The following is a 27,556-nucleotide window of genomic DNA, read 5'->3' as shown; positions in this document are numbered from 1 at the left end:
GGCCAGCCTGGATCCTCCCATTGTAAAACTTTTCCCCAGTGCATTCTTCTAGGTAGGAGGGCGGTTGCCATTCTGGGTTAGAATCACAAGGACTGTGGTCCTGTCTGGGTTGCCTCCACAGGGTGTGGAGCACCACCAGGCCCTAGCTCGAGGGGGTGCAAAGCACCAAGGGCCCAATCCTATGCATGTCTACTCAGAATTAAGCACCATTATAGCCAATGGGGCTTCCTGCTAGGTAAGTGTGGATAGGATTGCAGCCTCACAGCCCAATCCTATCCACATTTGCCTGGGAGTGAGCCCCATTGACTATAAAGGGGCTTACTTCTGAGTAGACAGGCATAGGATTGGGTTTTAAGTCGGCCCTAGAGGGTGGCGGCCCTAGTAGTTAGAGGGGGTACAAAGCACTAAGTGTTGCAGGGAGCCTCACCGCAGCGTGCAGGGGACCCCTCCTCTTCAGGGTCATTCTAGGCGTGGGGAGCAAAACGGAGGCGTGTGCCTCCGAAGGGGAGGGGCTCCCTGCTAGACTTCGCGCTTTGCACCTCCTCCAGGTACGCCACCGCGCGCGCGCGCGCCCACCCACGAGGGAGCAGGATGGGGGGAGCCTGGATGGGGGGAGCCCAGCCTGTGCCGAGCCCAGCCTGTGCCTGCCTACTGGACAGTGAAGCGCACTGACTCCAGCAGGGCCCGGAGTAGTCGGTTCCATCCAGCGCGCGTCCTGAAGGCGCTCTGGTGCGGGGTGCTCTCCCCGGTCCCTGCTGTGGGAGGAGCGCCTTCTGCATCACTCGGGAGGGCAGGGCGCGGCCGTGCCAGTCCCCGCCTCTTTCTGGAGCAGGGCTGCCTGCAGCAGCAGCAGCGCTGGCCCCGAGACTTCGGCGGAGCATCGGAAGGGAGGGCGGAAGATGTCCTCCGGCGTCGCGCCCCCCGCGAGCGGGTCCCCTCTCAGGAAGCGAGCCAGCCTGCAGGCTTCCAGCACGGGCGGTGAGCAGGCCCCCCCAACCAGCCACCCCCAGGGAAGCTCCCGCATCGACATCCCCCTCCTTGACCGTGCTGTGGGTTGGCGAGGGACTTCGCGCCTCCCCAGGCGGTTGGGTCTCCCTTGGGGCTCGTCGTAGCCTGTTGGTTTGGAGGCGCAGCGGGTCGAGCTTCAGCCTCCGTGTGCCGCCCCCGGGTGCAAACCTGCTCTAGGGAAGAGAGCCGCGGCGTGGGGCTGAGATGCTTGGAAGGGGGAGTTGCCTGGCAGCCCAATCCCATCCACCCATACCTGGGAGTAAGCCCCATGAACTATAATGGGGCTTACTTCTGAGAAGACATGCGAAGGCTTGTGCTCTGGCTGCCCTGCCCTTTCCCTAAGACCCCTTCTGAAGAACAGAGACCCAAAGCAGCCTTGGCGAGGCTACCACGTCTTTAGGATGCTGGCTGAAGCTTCTGCAGTGGACAGTAGTGTTGTCATCCTCTGGGGGTGTTTGTGCATGTGAACCCAAGGCGTTAGGAGGGCTAAGGCTGCAATCCTAGAAGCCCTATAGAACACAGTGGGACTTACTTCTGAGTAGGCGTGCGTAGGATGGTACCCTTAATGGCATTTGGAGCTCCATCTAATTGTGTCTTAAGCTTCTCTTGCAACTGACACGCTAGCTGGAGGAAAGGACACTTAGATCCACCTCCTCCTTAGTAGATGCTCTGGTAGAAGGATGTTTTGAGCCTCCACAACAACTGAATAGCAACTGCGCATTCCTTGGGCAGTGTAACAATAATTAGGAAAGAGTGCTTATCACGTTTCTAGTTCTTTGTGTGTGTGTGTTTTACAGACTCGCTGCTTAATAGAAACCAAGCCCTATAAATGATTAATCCCATAATTTGTCTGATTTCAACTCTGAGACATTGCGGTAGTTAAAAAACGTAGTTGCATTTGAACATGTGCAGAATATATTTCTGCACTGCAGTTGCAGCAGTGTGTGCACATCAGAGTAGAGGGTTTGACTATTTATATGCCTGAGCCCTGCTTCTTAGCTTCTGGGGTTCTTTGCCCTTGGCCTCTTTTTTTGGTGGAGTCTTGCTGCTTAGTTTGGGACAGTTTATGTAGGGGTGTGAAGATTGTTTTTGAGTGTTTTGTGCTGCTTGCAACATAGCTGCCTTTGGTGTAAAGCATGGAGGTCTTTGCACATAAAAATGCAGACTCCTTCATGTGTGGGTACATCTGCAGTGTGTGGGTATGTAGGAACTGCTGTAGCGCAGTAGGTTGTGTGGCATTTGCTCCTACTGGAGCAGACTTCTGCTCCATCTGGCTCCTCTTATAGGCGCCTGATTTTTTCTCTGTTGGAACTCTGAGATACTAGGCAGTTGGTACCAAAAAATGTGTATGCTGTAACTATCTAATCCAGCAATCTTTGATCTTTTTCATCTCATGGCATGCTGATAAGGCACTAAAATTTTCAAGGCACATCATCGGTTTTTTAACAATTGACAAGGCACACTGAGTTGCCAGTGGGAGCTCACATCCCTCAATGGCCCTACTGACCCTCCCTCCAAACTTATGTGGCACACCTGTGGACCTTTTTTGGAACACAAATTACTGGTCTAATCAGTGCAAATAGATGTAGTTTAGTCTGGTTGGGTGGCCTGATGTTGAGAATGAGTATCTTGTTGCCAGTAACAAATGTTCTGTAGTTGGATGCCTGAACTGAATGGCCTTGTATAAAATGTGCTGTGATGGAAGATAAAGTCCTGTGCACCAGTAGTAAGCCCCATTATGTTTAATGTGTGTGTATAATTGCATCTTTACTTAATTGTATTCACTGGGGTCCATAAACATCAAAGTAGAAGTATTATAGTCACTTTTGGCATTTCTGGAGGTAAATGCCTGCCCTGAATGAGATCTTTCTACTTCAGATTACTGCAGAACGGTGTGGTTCCACCTGATTCTCCAAATCCTGTGTTTGCAGCAGTGTCTGATTTTTTTCCGTAGATTGTGTTCAGAGGACTCCACTTGTTCAGCTGATAACTTGAGGAGGCGGTTAACATAATACTGTAATATGCTGCTGTTGGCTGCTCATCTGAATAAGCTCTTGCTCCATCTTGCATCATGAAATTGGGGGTGAGCAAGCAGAGGATGACAGTAGGGAGTCCCTCGTGTGGGAGGAAGGAATGATTCTTGTTTTGCCTTCTGTCCCTTTTCCCCTATTCCTGTAATGATAATCAATGGAAATCAGTCAATACAATGTCTTTATTCTGAAAAACTCCCTCCATGAAGCAATCTAGCTTATTGGGGAGAGTAGTTCAGGGCAATGGTCTTCAACCTTTTTGCGCCATGACCCCAAAAAGAAATAAAATATGAGACTGGGGGACTCATTGCCGATCTTGCACCCCTCCTAGGACCTGATCTACCCACCACCCATCCCTGCCTGCCCCATTTCCCTCTACCTCTTGTGTCTTCACAATAACCCTGTGAGGTAGCTTTAAAAGTTGTGGGGCAGGACAGCGAGAAGGGACTCTGCAAGATAGTATCAGAACTCAGTTTTGAGAAGGCAGTTCCATTTTTAAATTGGATCCTCGCCCTTTCTTGCATAGGCTTTGAAGGACTGCCATGCCCCCCCAATGAGGCTTTGTAATCCCTTTGGAGACCTGTCCCACAGGTTGAAGAACACTGGCTTAAGGTTTTCCTCACAATACTGAACTAATAGAGAGATTTGGGCAGACATTCAAATGTTTTATTAGAATATATACCCCACCCTTTCAGTTAAGAACCTCGCATTCACAAATGTGTGTTGTTTACAGGAAATTTATATTCTGAATGTATTCTGAAGCACTGTGGTTCAAAATTCTACCTTGTCATCCTGTGTCACTCTATCTTAAAGCAGATCGGCTTTTAGCCAGGGGTGTCAAATTCATTTCAAACAGTGAGCTGAATAGCATTCATGGCACCTACTGAGGGCTGAAAGTGATGTCATTAAGCAGATGATGGCCAGAAATAAGCACTTTGTTCTCAAGTACAAATTTGTGAGCTTCAAATGAAAGAAAGGAAAATATGCAAATCTTGATAATATTTTCAAGTTATGGGAGAGCCCTTTCAGCCGTTCCGCTTTTGCTGAGGCATCACTATGAGAGCTGGTTCTGTGAAGTGACACCCCAACAGAAATGGCACTGCTGAAAGGGCAGCCCGTGTGATAACTGAACTCTCCCAGCGCCTCGGCAATTCATCCCTCGCACCCCTCTTGGTCTGCCACTTCCCCTGAATCATACCTTACCCTCTGAGGCCTCCTTCCATCTCTCCCTCCCAGAGCCTCAGCAGAAATGGTGCTGCTGAAAGGATGGAGCTGGGAGAGCCCAGTTATCATGTGGGCCAGATAAATGCCTTGACACCCCTGCTTGACACTGTTACAAGATACTTAGCTATATTACCAGTCTATCTGTTGACCCCATTTTGCTGGTGGTCTTCAGAGTGTAAGATACTGACAGCTGGTTTTTTACCCAACCTTTTTTTTTTAAGGTGTGAAAATTTCCAGAGGCAATTTCAAGAACGTTAGGCTAGATTTTGTGAAACAGTGCAATGAAAGGAGGAATGTACCTGTGTCTCTACTTCCTAGTGCCTGTTCCCAGACTGCTGGCTGTGACAGCTTAAATTTTTTTCATATGCAATCAAACACAATGGTTTTGTCTATGCTCTTGTAATTGATGAAGCTGTGCCTGGTTGCCTGGGATATCAAAATAGGCCGGAGACCAGTACATATATTAAAGCATGGGTGCCCAAACCCCAGCCCGGGGGCCACTTGCGGCCGTCAGGGACTCTGAACCCGGCCCGTGGGGATCCCCCAGTCTCCAGTGAGCTTCTGGCCCTCCTGAGACTTGCCAGAGCCCATGCTGGCCCAGCACAACTGCTCTCAGCATGAGGGTGACTGTCTTGCATGAGCTGTGGGACAAGAGCTCCCTCCACTGCTTGCTGTTTCATGTGTGTGATGCAGCAGTGGCAGTGAAGGAATGGCTGGCCATGCTTTGTGTAAGGTCTTTTATAGGCCTTGAGGTATTGCAAGACCTTCATTCAGTGACATAAGCTCCATCTCGAATATATTCATTTATGTAAACATATTCAAATTTGAAATGTAAATTAATTGTTTTATTTCCTGGCCCCTAACACAGTGTCAGAGGGATGATGTGGCCCGCCTACCAAAAAGTTTGAACACCCCTGTATTAAAGCAACGGGCAAAATACCAGGCATGCTTTCAACCATTTCCCCACTTTATTTTTTAAATTTGTATCAAAGTACTCTTATCACTCTTGTGGATTCCTCCTGTGAGGCAGGAATTATGTCAGGGCTGTCTTATTTCATGCTGATCAGAGGCCCATGCAGGCACAGGGGTTGAAGTAAGGCGCAAAACCTGACTTGTTGATATCTTGACTTCCTTTTTCTTAAAACAAATAAAGCAGGTTTCTTCTCTCACCATTTCAGAATGGTGAGGTGGAGGCTGAGTAGGACTTCTCATGGTAAGGCAGTTGTGCTCCAGAGTTGTCTCCTCTGACCACTGCTTTATGACCCTACAGCTTGCTTTGTTTATATACCTTGCAGCTCAGTATTTATTTGCCAACAAATCTAACCTTTGGAAACCTGATTCTTGAGTGCAGAGTGTAATATGCAAACCAAATAGAATTGTGCATGTTTGTATACACTCTTAGAGTAGAATTTAGGTACCTTTGATTGATTTGGTGGAATCCTTTGCTCACTGCATAGGCAGGTTTTTACCTATGGTTTGTGTAATAGGTCTGTTGCAATTGTCCCAATTCTTGTGTCTTTTATCCACCAGTGTAAGTAAGTCTCATTCACTTAAGTGGGGCTGGAATACTTGGGGAACTGTCCTGTCCTTGATTTGTCCAGGATCGTACAGAGCAGTGCAAAGGATTTCAACCAAATCTGCTGAGTTTTTCACTCTAGCCACCTATCTGCTGAGTGAGCGTTCAGGCCCTTTGTTAAATGACACCTTTGTCCCCTAGGGCTGTGATGAGATCTGGGAGCACTGTGCATATGCAGGCCTGAAGGATTAAAAGAATATTATTATTTATTAAAGTAAATAAGGCAGGAGAAGAACAGAGTTTGTTCACCTGGGGGGAAATCATAACATAAGGGAAGTAAAATTACTACTGTTCTTGAAAATATATGTTCTTTGAAAAGTATAAGGAATATTTGAGAAACAGGATGAAAGGGTTATTGTTAGGCATTAAAAAAGCAATTTCTTATTGGAGCATATTAAATAGAGGGAAGATTAGAGCTGATCTAAATGCATTGTGCCTGGGAGATGTATTTAGCTCCATGCATCAAAGGGGAAACAGTTGGGCAGATGTTCAAATGGCAAACTGCTTTGGTCATAGCCCTTGATTTAACATATTGGCTGCCCAAAGAAAACATTCTGAGAACTTCGTATTTTAAAAAAAAGAATATAAAAACATTAGTGACTGGTCCTCTTGGGAGAAAAATCTTGAGAAAACAATCATATTTGCTTTGCAGCCCTCATGGGAGATAGTTCTTGGAACAAGAGAACCATACAGTGTGACTGAAGAAACATTTGTTTTTGGGAAATGCAGCAGTATATCCAAGAGGTGCTCCTTTAGCTTGGCAACCTCAGGCTGAACAGTGGAGAAAAGGACAGAAGTGCAGGAGGTGAGATGGTACAGGTGGCAAGTGCAAAGTGGCTTCTGGAAAAAGCAAGATGTGTAGGGGCTAAAGGATTAGAGAAGGGGTGTCAAACTCGTTTCTTTCCAAGGGCCGAACACCATTCATGGTGCCTGCTGAGGGCCGGAAGTGATGTCATTAGACAGGAAATGATGTCATTAAACTGGTCATAACCAAAAAAAAGCCTTATGTTTGACACCCCTGGATTAGAGGGTGCGTGCTTTTAAGGAAGAGAAATTAGGAGCTCCATGGAAAAACAAGAGGACAAAAGAAGTGAAAGCTGAACATATGAGGGGCAAGAACAAAGACGAAGTCTTTGTAAGATCCAAGTAATAGGTTGTTCCTGTCCATTGGGGACAGTGAGGCTGCTGTCACGGCAGAGGATATTGATCAATGGGAGAAATGCATGTTTAAATGTTTGTGTTTCATGGCTTATGGAGGGATCTGGGAAGTGTGGACTTAAGCCAAAAAGAGAGCGAGAGCTTTAGTGAATTCTGCTTCTTGCGAGACTACAGAACAGTGTGGCTGTTTGTGTGAATCCTTAACCACATTTTCTCATTGACAGCACAATCCTATGCATGAAGCGTCCATTTTTTCAGTAGGGTTTATTTCCAGAAAAGTGGGCATAGGGTTGCTGCCTAAGTTTGGCTCAAGGGTCTCCCATTTATATCATCATGCTCATTCACATTTTAGTGTGTTCTGGGTGAATGGTCCTGCCTTCTTGTTCCACTCCTATCTTTCTCAAACTGTTGATCTTGGCAGGGTATGCTTGTATTCGTTGTGATGCTCCTTTAGAAACAGTTTTAGTCTGTCTTTCTCAATTTGTAATTTCTTTTCTGTTTGTATGTTGAATTACTTCTTATCAAATGCTTGTTAAAAATGAGGCTTTGTGGGAATAATCCAGTTGTCAATCAAATTGAAAAAGAAAATTAGTCACATGCACATAACAGCCTGTGGTATGAACCAGGTGTTAAGCAGCTGCTTAGAAGTATAATTCTCTGAGGAGATACCATGACAAAGCCCCTGAATGCTCTCAGTGCACCTCTGAAAAGCCTCAACATCCTCTTGCCAAACTGTCCAACTGAATAAATTTTACCATTGGAATAAATTATGCAGTGGTAGGCTTGGCTAAATAATCTGCCTGACCTAGTGGTGTGGTTGAGAACAGTATTTCCAAACAATCTCATTCTTTTTTTTGTTGGTTTGAATTCTGTTTTTGTTCCTCATGGTACCTCATAGCGCTTTCCTTGAAAGAAATGCTTCTTATAAAAATGACATTGCAACTTGCAGCACAGAAATTCATGGGCTTTGTCACAATTAAAATTGGGTAGGAACAAAAAGCAGTGGAAGGAGATTTGAAGTAATGCCCTTCTGTTCTTTAGCACAGGCTACCATAGCTAAAGATGGGCAAGCAGGGAGTATTTAGACTGAGGACTTCTGATAGGAGTCAAACCATGTTAAACAAAGCACTGCAGTACATTTTAGCAGCAATTCTGACTGTGGTGGTGTACAAGAGAGCACTTCCTCGCCACAAGATGGCATGAACATCTTTGGTCACAGAGGTGGAGTCTTGTGCACTGCAGGTACATACAATAGTTGTTATAACACAGGCGCTTTCTCCATCAACAGTAGTTTTCCACCTTCTTCTGGCAAGAAAATCAGGTGCAAAGTAGGAGGAAATTTAAGTAGTTTAAGTATTCCTCATCATTGCCCCCTCGTACCTGAAGGATTGTCTCTGCCCTTCCCAGAGGTCATGGGAGATACCCCTGTTGGGTATTGTCACCAGTAGACATGCAGTTGGTAGTGACTTGTGACAGGGCCTTTTCTGCTGTGCTGCCTAGTCTATGGGCCTTGCTCCCAGCTGACCTTAGAACTCTTCCCTATTTGCTGGATTTTTGAAAGGACGTAAAAACCTTTTATTTCATCAAGACCTTGATTGGTTTTGCCTGTATTGTGTAGGAAATACAGTATATTATTTTGCTGCTATTTTATTATTGCTCTTTTACTGGGCTTCTTTTTTAGATCTGTAATTGATTGTGTATTGTAGTTCTTTTATTGTAAACAGCCTTGAGCTGCCTTATGGAACTGGAAGGATGGGGTATACATTTTTGAATAACTAGAAAAAAATATGTAGGAGGAAGTTTTGTCAGGCAGCTGTTTAAAGCAAAAAAAAAAAAAAAATCCTGACTGGGAAAATGGCAGTAATTTTCCCATTTAGCTTTAGCGGAGATGGGGTGCGATTGTGCCGCATCTACTTTCACTGCTGCGGGGAGCCATGCTGCAGGTCGCGCCGGGCTCCCCGCACCCTTGGGAGGCTGCAGGGGCTTGGGTACGTGCAATCCTGGGGATCGTGCCACTGCCTTTCCCCACCCCTGCTGCCTCCCCCCTCCCGCCCACGCAAGAACTTAGTGGCTCTCAAACTCTCCCAGAGAGTTTGAGAACCACTGCTCTAGGTGGTATAATTTTCTTTACAGCAGACTACAGATTCCCCCCCCCCCAGGTCTTACACTAAGGGCCCAATCCAATTCAACTTTCTGATGCAGCTGTGCCAACAGGATGTGAGCTACATCCTTCGGTGGTGGGGAATCCCAGATGCCTCTTCAAGGTAAGGGAACATTTGTTCGGAGCTTCACTGAGGTTGCATCAGTGCTGGAAATTAAGATAGGATTGGGCCCTAAGTAAAAGGAACATACACATTGTCATACCATACTTCAAACATTCCCTTCTTACTCCATTTCGATGCAGTCTCCTGCCCCAGGTGATACATATTTAAAATACAGGCTATGCAAACATGTTTGAAATACATTTATACTTCGTAGGTTGTATATCTATAAACAATGTTTTTCATGCCAGCTGGTATTCTTTTTGAAAGGCATCTCTGCCAGACTTCAGATGATTATCTTCAGATGATTCAGATGATTATAAGGCTTTGGCTGCAGATCTGTCTTTTTCTCCCTGCAGGCATGCAGATGAGGCACAGATTTGCCCCAACAAACATAATAAGGTTATCTTTATTGAGTTTAATAACTAGGTACAAATAGTTTAACCTGGAATCTGCCTGTGATTTTGCAATTCATGTGTGTGACCTGATCCACCACATCATTCCTGTCATTCCATCCATTACTTTTCCTGGACTTGACCCACTTGGGGCCAAACCCTGTTGTCTATAGAGGTGTTTCTTGGGAACTGGATCCAGCTGTTTTCTCCAACAACAGCAGGAGATGGAACTGTGGCCAGGCAGTCAAGAAGCAGGTGTGGTCTTTGTGTGCATATATGATCAGGGTGCGCTTGCAGGCTTCCAGAAAGATTGTCAGGCTGGGCTCTGAAGCCTGCTGATGGCTGTCTTCAAAAGCCTGAACTGCGTAATAAAATGCTTGTCACTGTCGCCCCTGAGGCCCTTCATCTCTGTGACAGCAGGGCCAGGGCTAGACACTTCTATGATGTCCTGTGAGAGCAGGAGGGGACAGCTGCTCCTCATAAGGTCATTGTTCTTAATTAACCAGAGGCTGCAGCCATTCTTGGAGACAAAGCACACAGCCAGCCTCTGCCAGTACTGGCATCTCCTTCCCTTTGGCAGAGCTCTGGCCCTATTAGCCTTACTTGCTGTGCCCTAACTTGGGTTCATCTGAACTAGTCCAAGCTTGACCTTGCCTTAACATATGTGGGTGATAACAGTCGGATCATGGGGTACAGCTTGGAAGGTAGTAGTTTCTAATAGAACTGAGCAAGCCAGTAAATCAGATGGACTCTGCTGTTCAAAATGGGAGGAAAGTGGCATTCGTTGTCTGGAGCAGGGGGAATTGTTGGGGGGGGGGGGGGCTTTTGGATTCTAACCAGTGTGAGGTTTATTGCCTGGAAAGGGCAGAGAACAACATCTTATGAACTGAATGCTGGGTGAAATGGGAAGGAGAGGGTGTCAAACTGCCTGTGCCCTCATGAAAAAAGGGAAGAACATCTGAATGTATGTTTAACATGCTCCTCTTTTTTTGTTTTAAAGTTCAGCTCATTTTGCTTAATTCTTCAGAGTTTGAGGCTCACCTGTTTTGTATAGCACAAATCTGCTGCTATCTGGTGCTGTATGCTTTGGGGGAAAATCCTGTTGAATGGGCAGATCTCTGCTGTCACCTCTTCTGCAACTGGGGCCAGCACCTCAGGGGTTAACTTCTCCTTACTTTGAGGCCAGGAGTTGGCTCTGCTGCCTGGCCACCGGTGGCCTCTCTCCTATCTGTGGATCTGCCTGCCTCTTGGAAGAGGCTGCAATATTTTTTTTTGTCTCCTCCCTCTCCCCCCACGTAGCTGTTGTTGGTACAGCCCAGGCCGGCTCTGGAGCTGGAATCCTGTGGGACTGCAGCTCGCAGAGAGGAGGCTGTGAAATACCGGCAGCAGGAACCTCAGCCTGATCAGTCCTCAGTATTCTGCTTGTGGGCACTCTGCCACCCCAAGTGTCCCCTGGGGACTTCCTGGTCCATGCTCCAGTAGAAGGCGATGGGATGCTCCACACGTAGCCTGTCAGTGTCTTGGGTTCCAAGTGGAAAAGACGAGGCTTAGAGAGGCCCTAACACTACCAGGTCAGTAAGGGTTTAAAAATCTCTTTCCTTTTCCTATTTATCCCTCTGAGATTGGGTGGTTGGGAGCTGCAGCTGCTTACATCAGTCAAGAGTTATAAGATGTTTGCAGGCAAAGTAAATCCTTTTCGTTATATCTAGTAGGCTGGAGAGTCTAGTTTTATGTCTGTAGGGCATGTGCTTGCAAAGCCTTTGACATGAGCTGAGCATGTGAAACTCCCTTTTAAGAAGGGCTTTGCGTAGAGGCTTCTGCAGGAGATCAAGACCCCCCAAGTCAAGAGAGAGGTCCGGCAACTTCTGCCCCAGCTGTGTTTGTATTATGTGTGTTGGTCTCAAATTTTGGTGGGGACGGGGAAGTCTTTTGTGCATGTGGGTAGGATGCTTTTGACAGCTTGGAGAAAGGGGGTCTGCAAGGAGACCTGCGTCTTCCAGCCCTATAGAGGTGCTGGGGCATGTGTTTGGGGGGGGGCAAACAAGGATTGATGACAGCTTCTTTTGCAGCTGTTCCATTCCCTACGCATGTTGTATGACAAGAGTAATGATGCCTAGTGGTGGGAAGATGCGCTGAAACATGCAAGAAACAGGGCAGTTCTGACCTCTTGCTCCTGTCCCCTCTATTCTGTTTTAGTATTTTGGTGAAATGAGACTTTTTCGGTGAGAAAGGAGGTTTTTGGGGGGAAAGCACTGCTCTGTTAATACAAAAAACATTAATATGTTTGTGTAGTCATCTAATTCTTAAGAGAATACAGTGGTTTGGAAGAGGGTCCAATACTGAATTGAAAGACCTTCTATAAAGGCTGGTGATATATTTTTTTCCCAACCAACTCTACCCTGTGTTTGCAGAATGCTAGCTTTTCTCATGATGCCATTGCAGTAAGCTGCCAAAGACCCTCAAGCAGGCTCCTAGCTTTTCAGTTTCTCAAAGTAAGCCACTGTCTGCCCGGTCCTATCCTTGATATGTTATAGCAAGCAGCCTTGCGAATGGAGGCTGTACTGCATACTATGGTAGGGGGGAGGTGATTGGCAAGCTGCAGGATTAGGTAAGTAGGAGGAGGGCAGGAGGTCTGGCTCAGTTGGTAGAGCTGCCGCCTTGTATGCCTGAAAATCTGAGGCTGCAGCTCGAAACAACTGGAAGTACCCGAGAACTGACGACACGCTGATATACTGATGAGCTGACCCTCGGTGGCAGAGAGGAGTTGCCGTCAAGTGGAGCGTGGGAGGCGAAGGGCCAGAGAGAGGCCAGACCGGGAAGGAATCCAGCTGGAAGGAAGAGTTCTATGAAAGACTAGAACTATTCCATTGTAAAAATCCCTACGGGGGTTTAGAACAGCCTGCCTACGTAAACCGCCTTGGATTAAAGTCTGAAGAGAAATCTGACGACCAAAGAGAGGTGGTATATTAATACCTGTATAAATATAAATAAAAATAAGTGCGTGCCCCTTTGCGACATACTGGCTTATGCCAGGATCGCGTATCCAAGGACCACATACGGTCACCTGGTCGTCGGGGGTTGCACACCTCCAAATGCGAAGAGAGGTCCACTCCCCTCGCCTCAGGAGGGTCGTCTGAACCTCCCAGAGGCAGCAGGTGTCTGAGTGCTGCCTCTGCAAGGCTCCTCTGTGAAACAGGAAGTCGTGCAAGAGACGCAATTTCCCTCCCTTGGAGCCTTGCAGAGGCAGCACTCAGACACCTGCTGCCTCTGGGAGGTTCAGACGACCCTCCAGAGGGGAGGGGAGCAGAGCATCTCCCTCCCTGCAGAAGGTCCGCAGTGCATCAATTGCTGCTTGATGATGGGGATTGTGGTCCCAATCCCCATTGTTAAGCGGCACATGACTGTATATTTTACTGACCTGATTTGGCTGCCTGATCTCCTATTGTTCTCCTCGAACCTGCACCAGCTATACAGTTGGCACAAGTTTGAGGAAAGCCAGGGGACAGAAAAATGGAGGATACAATCCGGTGTGCATGATTGTCACCAGGTCCACCCCCTTATTCCCCGACACACCCCATTAATTCCCAGATTAATTAATCCCCCAACCCATCCCATTAATCCCTCTCCTTCCTAAGGCCTGCCCCTGTGGAATCTCCCAGTGCTGCTGCCACGTGTGCAACCCCTCTTGACTTATGCACCAGCAGTGTGTGGTAGCAGCCTGGCTTCTGTACCTCTGTGAGTGGCCTTGCACTAGTTCTGCCAGTGCGAGGCTGTAATCCTATGCACCTTGACACAAGAATAAATTCCATTGTGTTTGGTGGACTTTACTTCTGAGTAGACATGCATAGGATAGTGCTGTCAGAAAGTCTTGTTTTATGATAATTGCTGTTCATGGTTGCTTTGCTACAGGGATAACCCAAAGAACATCCTGCGTAAAAGAAAAAGTGTATGATACTCGAAGCCAAATTAGAATACCTCACTACCTCTTGCCCTGAAGGTGTCCCAGATAAAGTAGCTTCATAATGTGAGTGTTAATGAGGCTGTGGCTATATTACAGCACCAACGTGTGTCTGCATTAGCCACTTTTCTGTGTCTGTGCTTGTGGGGGCGGGGTTTGGGATGCCAAAGACTGGTCTTTTGAAAAGAGCAGCATGAATGTAGAACTGACTCGGTGTACTTAGTCTTGGGAAAGGAGTTTGTGTCTGTGGAAAGAAAGGTCTGGATCTCCCATGCATTCAGAACATGCCATTTACACAACATAGCGTGGTGTGGCTAGTTGTAGGAAACAGAATAGGAAAGCTCTGATTCCACCTTTGGTAATCACCTGAGTGTGGGAGGAATGGGCCACATTGCTGACCTCACCGAGATTTTGCTGCAGCATTGCAGGGGCTTTGTGATTCTGTGGATTTGGGATTGAGTTGGCTTTTGTGGGTGATGAGAGACTGTCCAACCAGGTTAGAGTTTTGGGTGCCACACTTTGGTGGCTGTGGCGGCAATGAAGGAGATCTGTGCCTACATCCACAGTTTTGCCCAGCCAACCTTCGGAGCGACAGGAGCAACAGTTCTTGGCTGGTCCCCTCCTGAGCTAAAAAAGACACGTGCTGACTTTGATGGGGTTGCCAAGCCTGATCCTTGCAACTGGCCTGGCTCTTTCGCAGCCCTGTCGGTTTTTCCTAATGAATTGATTGTTTGCACTGCGCACAGGGAGCCCATTAGGAAGACATGTGAGGGTCATTAGTGAGGCACACTGGAGCTGGTCTGTTTAGCCAGTGCCTGGGGGGGGGGCTCCTGAGCAAATGCTTCTTCACTCCAGTTACCCAGTAGGATACAGGGGATAGTCAGCCCCTGGGGTGACAGAGAGAAAAACACTTTGAATTGAGTTTGACAGCTGATGGTTTTGTGCTGACTGGATTGCAACATGGGTTGACACTTCTGCTGCGCGGCATGTACCCTGGTGATGGGCTGAGGACCAGATGGAAAGCAAAAATAGCACCCTTTTGTAGTGAGGGGCCTTTGGGGTGTGGTAGGGCTCAGTCTGTCATGTCTTTATTGAGCTCAGGGAATGAATAAACTCAAAGAGATTAAACTAGTTGGTCATCGGTTACTCCACCTTGCTTAGATAATTGTGGTGCTTTCAAAACCTACCTGGTAACAAAAACAGCTCCTTCAGGATCAGTGGCAGGTCATCCAGAGGTTTCTGAGAATAGGCTGCTCACCTGTTCTCAGCCAAAAAAAAAAAGCAGGGCTTGCTTCCTTCTGTAGCAACTCTCATTTTAAAGGAAAGAAAACTGAGGACCTTCACAAAAATATGCCTCAATAACTACTGCAGTGCAGCTGCTTCTGGGGTGGAATCAATCAGCTGCTTAACTGAACAGCGTTGAGTTACACAGTAGCTGCTGAGACCCCGGGATAAGAATTCTGGCAACTGTAGATGTAGCTGCAGAGAACACTAGATGGGGTAGAAGTTGATAATTGTATCTCATTACAGAAATGATGTCTCCAGGTGTATCAATTTCCAGATGCCGCAGTAGACCACAGTGTGTATGGAAAAAAAAAATATGGGCCTCATTGCCTGCATGTATATTCAGTTGCCATCTTGCAACTTGGAGTTCCTGCCTGTCGTCCTAAATATTCTAAGACAGCAACAATACTGGACTCTGTTCTTCCTGGCCTGTTCCTCCACCACTGTCCCTTCTGTATTGTAAAATTTGAATCTTGCTTGCTATAGCAGTAGTGGGGTTAGTACTGGGGCAGGTCCAGAGGAGGACTGGATTAGAAAATGCTTAATTTCCTGCTGCATTTGAATGTTTATACCCACAGGTATACGCATTTGGTTCCTGTTGCATCTATGCAGAAATGGCTTAAACAATTAGGATTCTCCAGATTGCATCTGGCAACCTTGTATATATTGGAAGCTTTCCCTCCATGTAAATCAACATGAAGCTTCCCTCTGAAGTAATGAATCTGCACTGTGTGTTGATTTTATAGGGCTAAAGCACCCTACAGGTAGACCACAGCTGTGATACAAGGACATCTGCAAGAGGGATCTGAAGGCCTTAGGAGTGGACCTCAACAGGTGGGAAATCCTTGGCTTCTGAGCGGCCCGCTTGGAGGCAGGCTGTGCAGCATGGCCTTTCCCAGTTTGAAGAGACACTTGGCCAACAGTCTGAGGCAAAGAGGCAAAGAAGGAAGGCCTATAGCCAGGGAGACAAACCAGGGACAGACTGCACTTGCTCCCAGTTTGGAAGGGATTGTCACTCCCGAATTGGCCTTTTCAGCCACACTAGACGCTGTGCCAGAACCACCATTCAGAGCGCGATACCATAGTCTTTCGAGACTGAAGGTTTCCTACTACTACTGTGAGTGATACGTTGCCTGGCTTTCATGTGCCTGTGGTACCATTGAAGTTCTTCTACCCAGCTTCGTTTGTCAGCCCCTAACCTCCTCCTGGTGGACAGCAGCTAATTTACTTGTTTATTTGTACTGAGTAGCTTTCAAAAAAAAAAAAAAAAGTAATTCTGAGTCTTATTGCAAGAGCATGTGAGAACTGGAAACCAGTAACTGCGAGGCAGCTGGGCTGGTTTGGAAGTGTCTAGGCCAGCAGCTGTAGGCAACTCACCCTCCTGGATGGGAAGACAAATGTAGCTGTCTGGGTAATGGTAACCAGTCAGTAATTATAGATACAGGTTGCACAGGTTAAGCAAGCAAAGGCCAGATTTGTTTGTTTAGAATGCAAGTTCACCATGAATATACATACTAATGACATACTAAGAATAGAATATAAATGTAGCTAAGAATATATTGGGGCGAAGGGGGGAAAGAACATGAACCTGCAGAGTGAAAAAAGGCTAGAGGCAATGGGGCTAGCCAGAGACTATGGCTTATGAGAAGTGGTCCCTATGAAATGACTGATCATTAAAAAGTCTTCTAGTTCAATCCTAATACTTCTGCATGACTGCAAAGGCTTAATGATTTGATGTATGTGTGTATTTTTTTCTTTCTTTCTTTGGTAATTAAAAGAAGGAAATTTGTGGTAGAGCCTCAAGATTGTTGCCTTCAATTTATTCATTTTTATTCCACCTCTAATTTTGTGTTGTTCCACGGCAGCTAATGGCATATAATGTGTGTGTGTGTGTGTGCACACACACACACATACATATACATAGAGACATGCATGCATACATATATAGACATAACAAACAACACAAGCATCAAATATAAACAACAAAATGGAGGTTGGAGAGGGGAGGGAAAAATCTTTTCCAGCTGCAGCAGGTATATCAGATGTTCTCTGGAGCCCACTTGGTGAAACAAATGGATCTCCATTGGCCTCTGAAAGCCTGAGAGAAAAAGGATGCCCTACACTCCCATTAAACAGAGTTCCACAACCAGGAGGGGCCACATAGAGATCATAGTTTCTGCTGTCACTTTGTCATGATCGACCTTGAAAGTGCTAAGGCTTCCTCCTTTTGAGAGCAGGCAACCTTGACAAATATGTGGAAGTTCATCTTTACCAGCAGTGTCTCCTCTTAAGCTTGTCTGCCTCCTCCTCCTGTTGTAACTTCCACCTTGGCCTGTGAAAAAGGGTTTCTATTTCTAATTGGAACCGAAACAGTTAATCATGCTCTTCTGTGGAATTAGTACTATTTTTCTTTGACCTTTTTAGGGGGGGAACGGGACGGGGCAGAGAAGACCTTCCAAATGAAATTTAGGTAAAGAGGTTTAATAGACTTGCTAGCAGTTCCAAGGCTTTAGAATCTTCTCAGAGTTTCCCCAAATGTCAGCATAGCAGGTTTAACTTTGCTTTGCCCCAGGCTGTGCAGTTTTGAGGCGTTTGAGTTGGGTCACCTCTAGTCTGGCCTGTTTCTGCCACTGCTTATGCCGTGATGTTTCACCTGGTTGAATTTATGCTGTTATGCAGCCTTTGAAGGCACAGGAGCTCTGTCAGGTAGAAAGATGGTGACACTAATCAGGGTTGGCCCATCCATGAAACCAGCTGGTCACCTCCAGCTGCAGACTGGTGAGGGATAACCATCTATTCACCTACTTGCCTCCAGTGCTGCGGCTTCTCCTTTCATTCCCTGGATTGGAAAAGGAAGAAGGGAACAGAGACGAAGAAGAAATGGGGAGGAGAGTGCTGAGCAGGAACATTGGAGAGTGGGCAAAGCAGAGGCTGGCACATCATTGGGTAAGGGAGGTAGCATTTGGCATGCTGCCTCAGGAGTCAGGAGGTCTTAGGCTGGCTATAGGAAATGCCAGATTTCCTATAGATTACAAACCTAATGATAGCAGTGACTGAGAGTAAAATCTATGTGACTTGGAGAGAAAAAAGTGATGTGGCAGCTTGTGTGCATACATGTGACTGCGCATTGTCCATAATAAGATACTTTATGTGGTAAAGCAGAGTAGCCTGTTCTTGAGCATGCTGGCCACACAGCAGTTGGAATGTTGATCAGTGTGCTTTAAAAATGTCTCAAGTAACTCTGTGTTCTTTCCTCCTCTCCCCTTGGAGAGTCTTTATTGTTTACTTACTTTATTTTTAGGAATTTTGAGGTCAGGCCTGTAAGCTCTGGTGGCTTGAGTTGCAGAGACAGGGAACACGGTCATCACCTCTGGTTTGTGTTTTAATAACTTGCTTTGCTCCAAGCTGGGCTGTGTCGGGGAGTTGAGTTTGGTCCCCTTTAGATTCCTGAATGGACCCCAGAGAGACCCACTGAGTGGATCTTGGACTGCAGTAAGCAGGCTGCTGTGGTGGTGACGTTTATTGATTTCTCCAGCAACTCCCCCTGAGCCCTGCATGGGAGTTGGGAGTGGCTGGACTATTGCAGCAGCAGGGAGGAAATGCCTGCTGGGCAAGCAGTTCCTCTCATGAACACATTCAGGCCTGAGAGAAGAGAGCCGCTCACCTATAAATTGGACTTTGAGCAGTTTCTCCTGCTGTGTAAATGAGTTCCTGTAGCTCAGCGTAGGGTTTGGCAGACCCATCTACGGCATTTGCCTTCGGTTTCTGCCGGCACAAGCAGAAGAAGATGCATCTTTGCCAGGTCCCTTCTAGCAGAACAAAGGATGTGTTGTTCCCCTCGCAGACTCCCTGGACGCCACTTAAGATACTAGTCTCCAAGCTGGACGCTGGTTATTATTTCCACATTAGACAGTGACCAGCCAACTAGATTAAAGCCATGGCACAGGACTACCTTTCAGAGTGCTTATCCTCAGAAGGGCAGCTGAGTATTGAAACAGGTCACACTTCCCAGCTCTTTTACCTGAGAGCTTTTCAATGGATATGACAGGAGATGCTGCTCTTGTGTGCAAAGCATGTGTTCTACCACTATACCACTTCCTCATTACAATTAGGGCATTGCACTGGGATTTTTGGGAGAGGGGTCCTTCTGGATCAGTTTCTAGTCCTGTCAGAAGTTCCCTGTTAAACCTGCCACCTGTCTTTTCATCTCTGTGCTGTAGTTTTCTCATCTGTAATGTAAGGAGATGCTGCCGAAAATATGTTGAAAGTTATTGTGATTGCTCTTGTATCTTAGAAAAGCAACTAAATGGTGATGCCAGTTGATAATCCCTGGCTAACTGGGCAAGATACACTTTTTCAGGTGGTGGTCCTCTTGCATTTAGCAGGAGGAGAGTAACTGTCCCGCTTCACCCCAGCACAGTTTCTTTTCTAGTGGCTGTTTGCTGGTGTTTTTCTGCATCTTTTTAGATTGTGAGCCTTTTTGGGACAGGAAATCATTTAGTTATTTGGCTTTGTCTGTAAACCACTTTGTGAACTTTTTGTTGAAAAGTGGTATATAGATGATGATGATGATGATGATGGATTGTTGGCCTGTTGCAGTGAGATGCGGTCCTCAAATTCTTAGCATCTCCTGTGAAACTTTAAACTAGAGAAACTTTAAAATCGCCATTGAGACACAGCACGATCAGATAGTGTGTTGGGTTTCATTCTGGGAGCCTGTGTTCCAATCCCTTAATAGCTATAAAAACTTGCTAGGCAACCTTGAGTCTCTCATCTTTGAAATTGGTATAATAGTGACCTCTCACACGGGTGTCATTTGAATGAATGAGGTGAGGATTGATGTCCATAAATTGACATTGTCATAAGACTATATATGTTCTGTGAACCACTTTTAGGTTTGTTTGTTTTTTTGGTGGAAAATGGTATATAAATATGTATAATATATTGAAATGAATGATTTGACATGAAAAAGCTATACTGAAACTCTTCTCATTATTTCTGTAGAATGGTGGGTTTCAGATTAGACACAGAATGAAGGTGGGGGGCTCTGACTTTTTCTCTGAGGTTGGGGCAGCTAATATGGCAAAAGGAGGAGGATAAAGCTCAGTCTGGTTCTTGGGCATTTGCAAGAGAACAGATCTGGGGACCTGTGACTCAGATTGGCAGCTGGTAGTTTGATTGCGGGGCTCATTGACCTTTTGAGGTAGACCTTGAGGCAGGGTGAACAGATTGCACAGGACAAGAGTGGAACACTTATGCTTAGAAATAGTTTTCTTTCAGTTGTGATGTGGACTTTCTCACTTGCAAATTTAGCCCATGTCTCAATGAACTGCACAATGTTAAAGCATCAAAAAATATGCTGAAAACCAACAGGGTTCACAAATGGTTTCTCAAGGATTGTTAATAGTTGCCGTTTATTATATCCTTATATAAGAATGGGTTTGGTGTGGCAGTTAGAGTTGTTTTGTTTCTAGTTAAAATGTTAAGTAGCATATTTGCTTTGCTCATACCCTGAACCAGCTTCCTGTTTCTCCATGCATGAAGATTTTAGAATGCATTCTCAGAAAACAAGCAGACGATTGGAGCCTTCTTTAAAGGGTAATGCTGTTGGAGAAGATAAGATGTTCTTGACATCTCTGTATGTGGCATGGATTGCTCTAACTTGAATATTTGGGATTCCTAAACCGCTGCCTGAAGCAAAGAAGGTTTCAGGGTACAGAAGTGGCCTATATTATGGTAGCCATAGCCTACTTCCATCAAGTATGTGAAGTGGACTGAGAAGGAAGCACGTGATAGTGAATCTGTTCTGCAATTGTTAGTGAAATTATAACTGTGTGGGAATCTACAAGCAGTTTTGCAGATGATCCTAAGAAAGCAAGCTTGGAGCAGGTCTCATTTCAGACAGAGGCAGAATTGCCATGTAGGCTGTGTTCTACTGAAATTCTGTTCTTCCTTCATGCTGTTCCAATGAAGGCTGCAGCTTGTGGCTTTCTCTTGCCTGACTGCTGTCTTGTATGTTTTTCACAGAGATCCACGGAGGACCACGGTCCCGCCAACTGCAGCCTGCGCGGTCCCTCCCTGGGCCTCCCCACTGCCTGAAGCATTTTCCTGTTGACCTGCGCACCTCCATGGATGGCAAGTACAAAGAGATTGCTGAGGTAGCCTGCCTTGTTCCTTGCTGCTGATTGCATGCAGAGTCACCTTTAGAACAAAAGCTATGAATGTTATGAATCAGAACAGGCCTCTGAGGTCCTCTTTTCAGTCCCTTGTTAATCCCAATGCTTCACAATAATAAACCGCAGCCCTATTCTTGGGGAAAGCCTTCTAGAACTCACGCACATGATTCTTTTTGCAGATGCTAGAAAAAAATGACAGTTCACAATTGGAGACCGCATGCATGCATGCAGGTAGTGGAATTGCCCCAAAGTGCTTCACTGAGGGGCTGGTTGCCATATTGTATAAGTCAGTGTTTCCCAACCTTTAGGAACCCACTGACCACTGGGGCAAAAATTGGAATCATTGTTGATCACATGTAGCTGTGGGGGGTCTGGTCTTCACCCACTCTGGTGGTCTGCCCCCCAATGCCCCCCCATGGACTATCAGAGAGGATGGAGAATGGACTGCCCACAGCCACAGCTGACACTTCAGTGGCTATGGCTGTGGGCAGTGCATTCTCTGCCCTCATTGGTGGTCTGTGGGAGATTGCTTGTTCGGTGAAACACTGGAAGTGATCAAAGGTGATTTTTTTCCTGAGATCTCACGGACCGCTTCTCAGGGTCTTGTGGACCACCTGTGGTCCACGGACCACAGGTTGGGAACCAGTGATGTAAGTGCTGCTCTGCAGAAGAAGGTTAAAGTGTTTGTGTTGTAGACTGTATTACAACAGTAATTCCACAGTCCCATACTTTTCACCATGATGCAAAGCCAGGGTAGACTTGCAGCCCCATATTGGTGGCTGTGTTGTCTGCTGGTGGTTGTGTAAAGTCAACAAAATTGTACAGTGCAGGTCTACACACAGCAAGAGCTGTGACTCGGTTCAGCTTATAGTGGCTGTTTTCAAGCCCAGTCCTGGCTCACTTGCTGCAAATTTGCATTTGCCTCAGCCTGGCAGAATTCAATCATTGTGCACAGGACTCCACTTAGGATTCTTGGAATGATTTTTGGAGTCAACAATCTGTGACTGATGGACTTTGCGGCTATTTGATAGCATCGCAAGAGACCCAAGAAAAAGAGCAAAACCCTCCCATTTTCCATTCGTTGAGAGATTTGATTCCAGGCTTCCTGTCTCAGGCAATCTGAGTACATTTCTAACACCAATGACAGGTGAATAATCTTTTGCTGAAGTGTGAGTGTGATTGCAGGAGAGTTTTGGCCAGACTTCATGTCTGGCTAGGTTCTTGTCAACTTTGGCTGCGTTTTTCCAGCAGGAAGGACCCAGAGGGGTCTATGCAGGCACATCTGGCTCACTGCCAAGCAGTCCCAGTTTGCCTGTCCAGTAATTGTGGTGATGCTATCCTATAACCTGTGCAAAAGGTTAAAAGTCGATTGTAATTGCTGGCGGCAGTCTTGGCTTTCTGCCTTTAGTTACATTTCAGCAGTGAGTGCAATTCACCACAGGGAAGGTTTTGAGAATGGGGTCCTAAGTGAATTAATTGAAAATGCATTTCCTTTGAACGAGTGGCAGGTTAAGTAATTGAATTGCTTGTCTGATTTATTGGCGGAAATCCTTTCAGAGCAGGCCTGACTCAGCATTTCCTAGCTCTTGCTGGTTTGTGGCATCATTGCACCTTACTGCTTGTGCTTCAGGGCTGGTTCATTGCAGCAGGGAAATACACATGGAAAACTGACTCTCTTGCATCCCTCTCCAGTTAGTGCCCTCACCCTTACTGGTAGCACTGGAATCTGACCACAGATGATCAGGTGTTCCACCCATGCCTCTGAATGCCCTCATCCTTTGCAGACAGGATATAAATGATCTGTGGGTAAAGGCGGGCTGTAACATTCTTAACAGTATTTACCGGAGGTTCTTAACGCTCCTTGTGAATGCAGCCTTGCAAGCTTCTATAAATACGTATGTAAAAGTCAAATGCTGGATCTGCTCAGAGTTGCCCTCTCTTAATGCTTCAGGAGGATTGCTTGCTCTTTTTAAGTGGTTTATGTGCATTTTAAAAACCACTGTGAAACTGTGGCAGAGGTTGGGCAGGTGAGGTATTTCGGCTGTATCACAGGTGCTGGGGATTAGGCAGCCACCTATAAATGACATTTCACATCATATGATGATTTTAATTTACCTCTGCATTGTGAACTTATTAAAACATAATGTTTGCAGTGAATCAGTGTCTTTCAGACAGTACCAAAAAAGTTGTATTTTTTAGTTCATATACTGTGCAGGTCTGTAATGTATACCTGTTAAAAATATAATGGTGGGAAGGAGCCATAAATAGAGAAGTGAGGTGCTCAGTTAGAGGTAGTCGGGAGACTGATTTGGAAGCATTAGAACCAGTTTAGCTTCCATCTGACAGTATAGTAGGCACATGGAGCCTGTTCATAGGCTCAGCTGTTGCGGTTTCTTGATGTTGACACACTAGGGTCAAACATTCTGGAGGGGGTATAGTGGGTGGGGCCTTGAGGTTATTAATCATTAATGTATCATCCAATAACTTGGACATTGAGAAGCCAGCAACAATGAGATTCATCCAGCATCGGTCTCTTTTGAGCAGTTTTGAGTAGCTGCAATCCTAATCTCAGTGTGGATTGCCATCCTGAAAGAGAAGGCTTTGCAGCACAAGATCTCAGTCCCAGTCTCTTGTTGATGTTCAGCACTGGGTTCCAGTCATAATGGTTAAGCTACTTTCAGTAGTGCCAGTTCCATTCAGTCACCTGAGCTTGCTGGCTCATTCATTCATTACTGCTTTTTGGGGGCGGGGGGAGATTGACTATCTGCTTCCCTCATCACTACGGCATCGCTGTGCTGCTACATCCACAGGAGCTGTTCTGCCGCTCATTGGCCGATAGTGAGATGCGCAGTGCTCCCTATGAGTTCCCTGAAGATAGCCCCATTGAACAGCTGGAGGAGAGACGCCAGCGGTTGGAGCGGCAAATCAGCCAGGATGTGAAGTAAGTTGCTAATGCTTTGTGGCCTTCTCCTGGCTCCTTCGGCACCCAAGAATAGGAGGGAGTGTTTCAAAGGCACCTGAGGCCAAGGATGACTTAATGAACAAGAACACTTGGGAATGGATGGCAAATGGGAATCTTTTTTAGCCACAGATAGAGTAGATTGCTGTAGTCCAGCAACAACATTGAGGAAGCTGGAGTTCCAGAATTTTTTATTTTACTGTTCCTGCTTTGCAGTAATAAGTAACAACTCATGCAATAAGTCGACTGGGAGTTGCTTGTGTGCCACTGGCATGGCAGTGTATATGTATGTGTGGCTGGCGGTTTTACACTACACTTGTCCTGCACACAGCCTGTCCGGGGTGCCCTGAGGTTTTCATTGGTAGGATTGCTTTGCTCAGAGCTACCTGACCAGCAGGCAAAAGAAACCTGAATTTTCACTAGCTCCATCTGATCATAGTTGCCTATTGTCTTCTTGAGACCAGAATTGGAGAGAGAATAGGGAAAGATGATGGCCCACTTGGGATGTTTTAGTCAGCTGGAGTCTGGCTGTGTGGAATGTACTGCATGCTCCCCTTGTGCACAGTGATTCCCATCGCTACTTCCTGGTGTGTGATAGTCGCAGTTTGCCATGATGTCCGAATTGGGTGACTATATGCTGCCAAACCAGGCTGAGTAATCAATACTTTTGGTTTCTGGTTTTGAGATAAACCATTGTTAGTGGTTGTCTTAGCTTACCTGAATGTCATGGCCAACTGTGGCACAAACCAGGGAGTGGAAGAGGGAATTGGCATGCAGGAGGAGTGGAGGAAATGTGTGAGCCATCAGCAGGTTCCCGATGGCCAGACCATGGTTTAGTGAAGATGTTTGAACCTTGCCTCTTGCATTCACTTTTTGTGTTGGATTCCATTGCGTGGTGAATATTATTGTATAGTGTCTGCCATTTCTGGTGTTGGTTTCTGTATTAATGCTAGTGTTTCTCTTTTTCTTCTCCACCACTTCCTCGTCTGTCTCTCCCTGTCTTTGTTTGTCCTTATCCTGGCCTTGGCCTCCACTTCCCATTTGTCCTCAGACTAGAACCTGACATTTTACTCAGAGCCAAACAGGACTTCCTGAAAATTGACAGTGCTGCTGACTTCCAGTGAGTGCCTGGCATTAACTCTATCTGCCCTTGATTCAGGGGTGGGCACGGGAGCACCCTGTGGGCTGAATCCTTCTCCTGTCCCCACCTTGGCAGACACAAAGTGAGTGTCACCTTTGCTAAGTTTGGTCCACCTGTGTGTGGCTCATCCCGCTCACCTTTGTACAGCCGCTGGGTTTGTGTTCAGTATATTCCTGCAACTAAAACCTAATCTATAGAAATTAAAAGGATTAGAAGCACCTTGAAACGGCCAGGTAGGAGTCATCAGGCATTGGACATCAGAGTGGAAAAGAGGTAATCCAATCCACCAGGGTGGATCTGCCTCTGAAGAAATGGTTGGCATGTTAGAATGGAGAAATCTCTGGAAAGGAAAGGTCAAAGTAAGCTGCCATTTTGGAATGTGTTCATTTGACTGTTTGGCAAACCCTTTCTTTGAGAATAATGTACTGTTGGGTGAAGCAGCTGGGAAGTTGCTCATTAGTTACCAGGCTAGAAAAAGTGCCCGTCTTAAGCCTACAGTGTCCTAATGCTGATGGGGGGAGGGTACTCCTCACTGTCCACTGCTGGTCACATTCCCTTGATCTTTTGCTCTGAGCTCTGTTTCCCTCCTATTTTTTTTTTGTTAATTCTTTTCATGGCAGGCATACTGGGTGGAGAAAGCTGCTTGTCTCTGTGTTTGATATTTCTTTCTTTTAGTCCCACCACCCTGCATTGTCTGGTTGACCAGCTTTGATTTTAGTAGATCCAGCAGCTCAGCCAGGCAAGATCCTTGTCATAGTGTTGGGAATTGCTCATAGACTAGCTCCATCAACTTGACCAGGTCAGGTTGTTGCTCTGGGATTTCTCCTTCTGAGTCTGTCTATCTTTACTGGATGATTGATTACCCAATACAGGAAGGTGGCACAGTGGCCTCTCCTTCCAAGACCCAAAATAGGGTGTGATCTCTCTGGTGATACCCAGTGTCCTTTAGCCCCCAGTTTCCTCTTGCTCTTCCACCCCAGCTCAGAGTTCCTGTCAGGAGGGGGCCTGGAAGTCCCTGTCTTGCCTGTGTTTGTGTACAGTGCGTCCTGCTTTGATGTCTTCACCTGCCTGTTTGAAAAGGGGACTCTTATAGCAGGGCAGGAAGTAGACAGATAAATGTGTCACATTGTTGCTCTCTCACCTTTCCCCTTGTTTGTTTTTCCCCCTCAGATTGCTTAAGGAGCAGGGTGAGGACCTGGTGGATCATCTCCCCAAAGATCGAGATGTGATTCTAGAAAGGGAGTTCCAGAGAGTTACCATTTCCGGAGAAGAGACCTGTGGGGTAAGGTTGTCTGATGCAGGAAAGCAAAGAATCAATTCAGTTCAGGAACCATTCTCCATGCTTTCCCCCCAGGAGCTCTGAAACCTGCTGTTTTCTGATGACTTAAAGCTGCCTTGGATAGCACCCAGGTGTGGAATACCCTGACCTGTTTTTCCTTCTGCCCCAGCCTGCCCCTTTCCAAATTTGAGCTGGGCTAAAATATACTGTCTGGTGGTTTCTTCCAAATTGACCTGGTCATGCTCCTGTCATCCTATTTCTTTCGCTGTTCACTTTCATATTTTGAAGTGTTTTCAAGTAGCTATCTCCAAAGTCTATCGTTGGATCGTATTGAACCATCTCTGATCATTTTAATCAACTCTTGTTCAGTAGTAGGTAGAAGATATCTGAATTGTGTTTATTAAATACATTTTTCCCCCACAGGGTGGCATATATAATTCTATCTTCATGACAACCCTATGAAGTAGTTTAGACTTCATAGTAGTAAACTAAACATACTAAACTTCATAGTACAAGTAGTTTAGTAAACTAAGAGATGGGGACTGGACCAAGGTCATCTTGTGAGCTTCATATCAGAGCAGGGTTTTGAACGTGGGTCTGGCTCTCCAGCCCTAATCAAGCATTCTGTTCTAACCACAGCACCATACAGCAGGCTCTAAATTTGATGGGTTGCTTAGCTAATGGGATCATACAACACTTCTGATTGTACACAAAGATTCAGGCATGTACAGTTTGCAAAAATAAAGCTGTCTTACATTCTTTGTTCTTTTATGTTATATGGATTGTTGAAGTTTTTCTTGTACATGGTTCTTTATATCTTATGGAACAGATGGAATGATCAGCAGCTTATTGACCCCTGTGTTTTCCCATGTATGTTTTTTGTCTTCTGTATAGGACACATAATGTTTCTGTGTATGTTCTCTTGCCTTTCTCCATTTTGAGCCCTTGTCCTATGTGGTCTGAATTGATATTTCATCTATTATTATATTGTAGCATTTGAAATGTGTACATTATATTATATGCATAATATAGAGTGATATTAAAGTTTTATTAGCCACTCTTCCACCCAGAAAGTGGTACTTGGAGTGCATGCAGAAGTTCAATAAA

The 27,556-nt window shown here is 46.0% G+C and overlaps 1 protein-coding gene across 1 annotated transcript in view; it reads left to right on the top strand.

Annotated features, from left to right (window-relative positions):
* The first annotated feature begins 904 nt into the window (after positions 1 to 904).
* AMPD2 (adenosine monophosphate deaminase 2) overlaps positions 905 to 27,556 on the top strand; it is a 51,409-nt gene continuing 24,757 nt past the window's right edge. Inside the window, exons 1-5 of the mRNA XM_066623354.1 lie at positions 905 to 978; positions 20,922 to 21,052; positions 23,881 to 24,011; positions 25,081 to 25,149; positions 26,341 to 26,452. Coding sequence (XP_066479451.1) covers positions 21,023 to 21,052; positions 23,881 to 24,011; positions 25,081 to 25,149; positions 26,341 to 26,452 — 342 coding nt within the window. The 5' untranslated portion in view covers positions 905 to 978; positions 20,922 to 21,022. The remainder of the gene's footprint in view (positions 979 to 20,921; positions 21,053 to 23,880; positions 24,012 to 25,080; positions 25,150 to 26,340; positions 26,453 to 27,556) is intronic.

This window comes from Tiliqua scincoides, chromosome 4 (genome assembly GCF_035046505.1).
Source record: "Tiliqua scincoides isolate rTilSci1 chromosome 4, rTilSci1.hap2, whole genome shotgun sequence".
In the NCBI taxonomy this organism is placed as follows: Eukaryota; Metazoa; Chordata; class Lepidosauria; order Squamata; family Scincidae; genus Tiliqua; species Tiliqua scincoides.
This window is presented reverse-complemented; position numbering and strand designations above follow the sequence as displayed.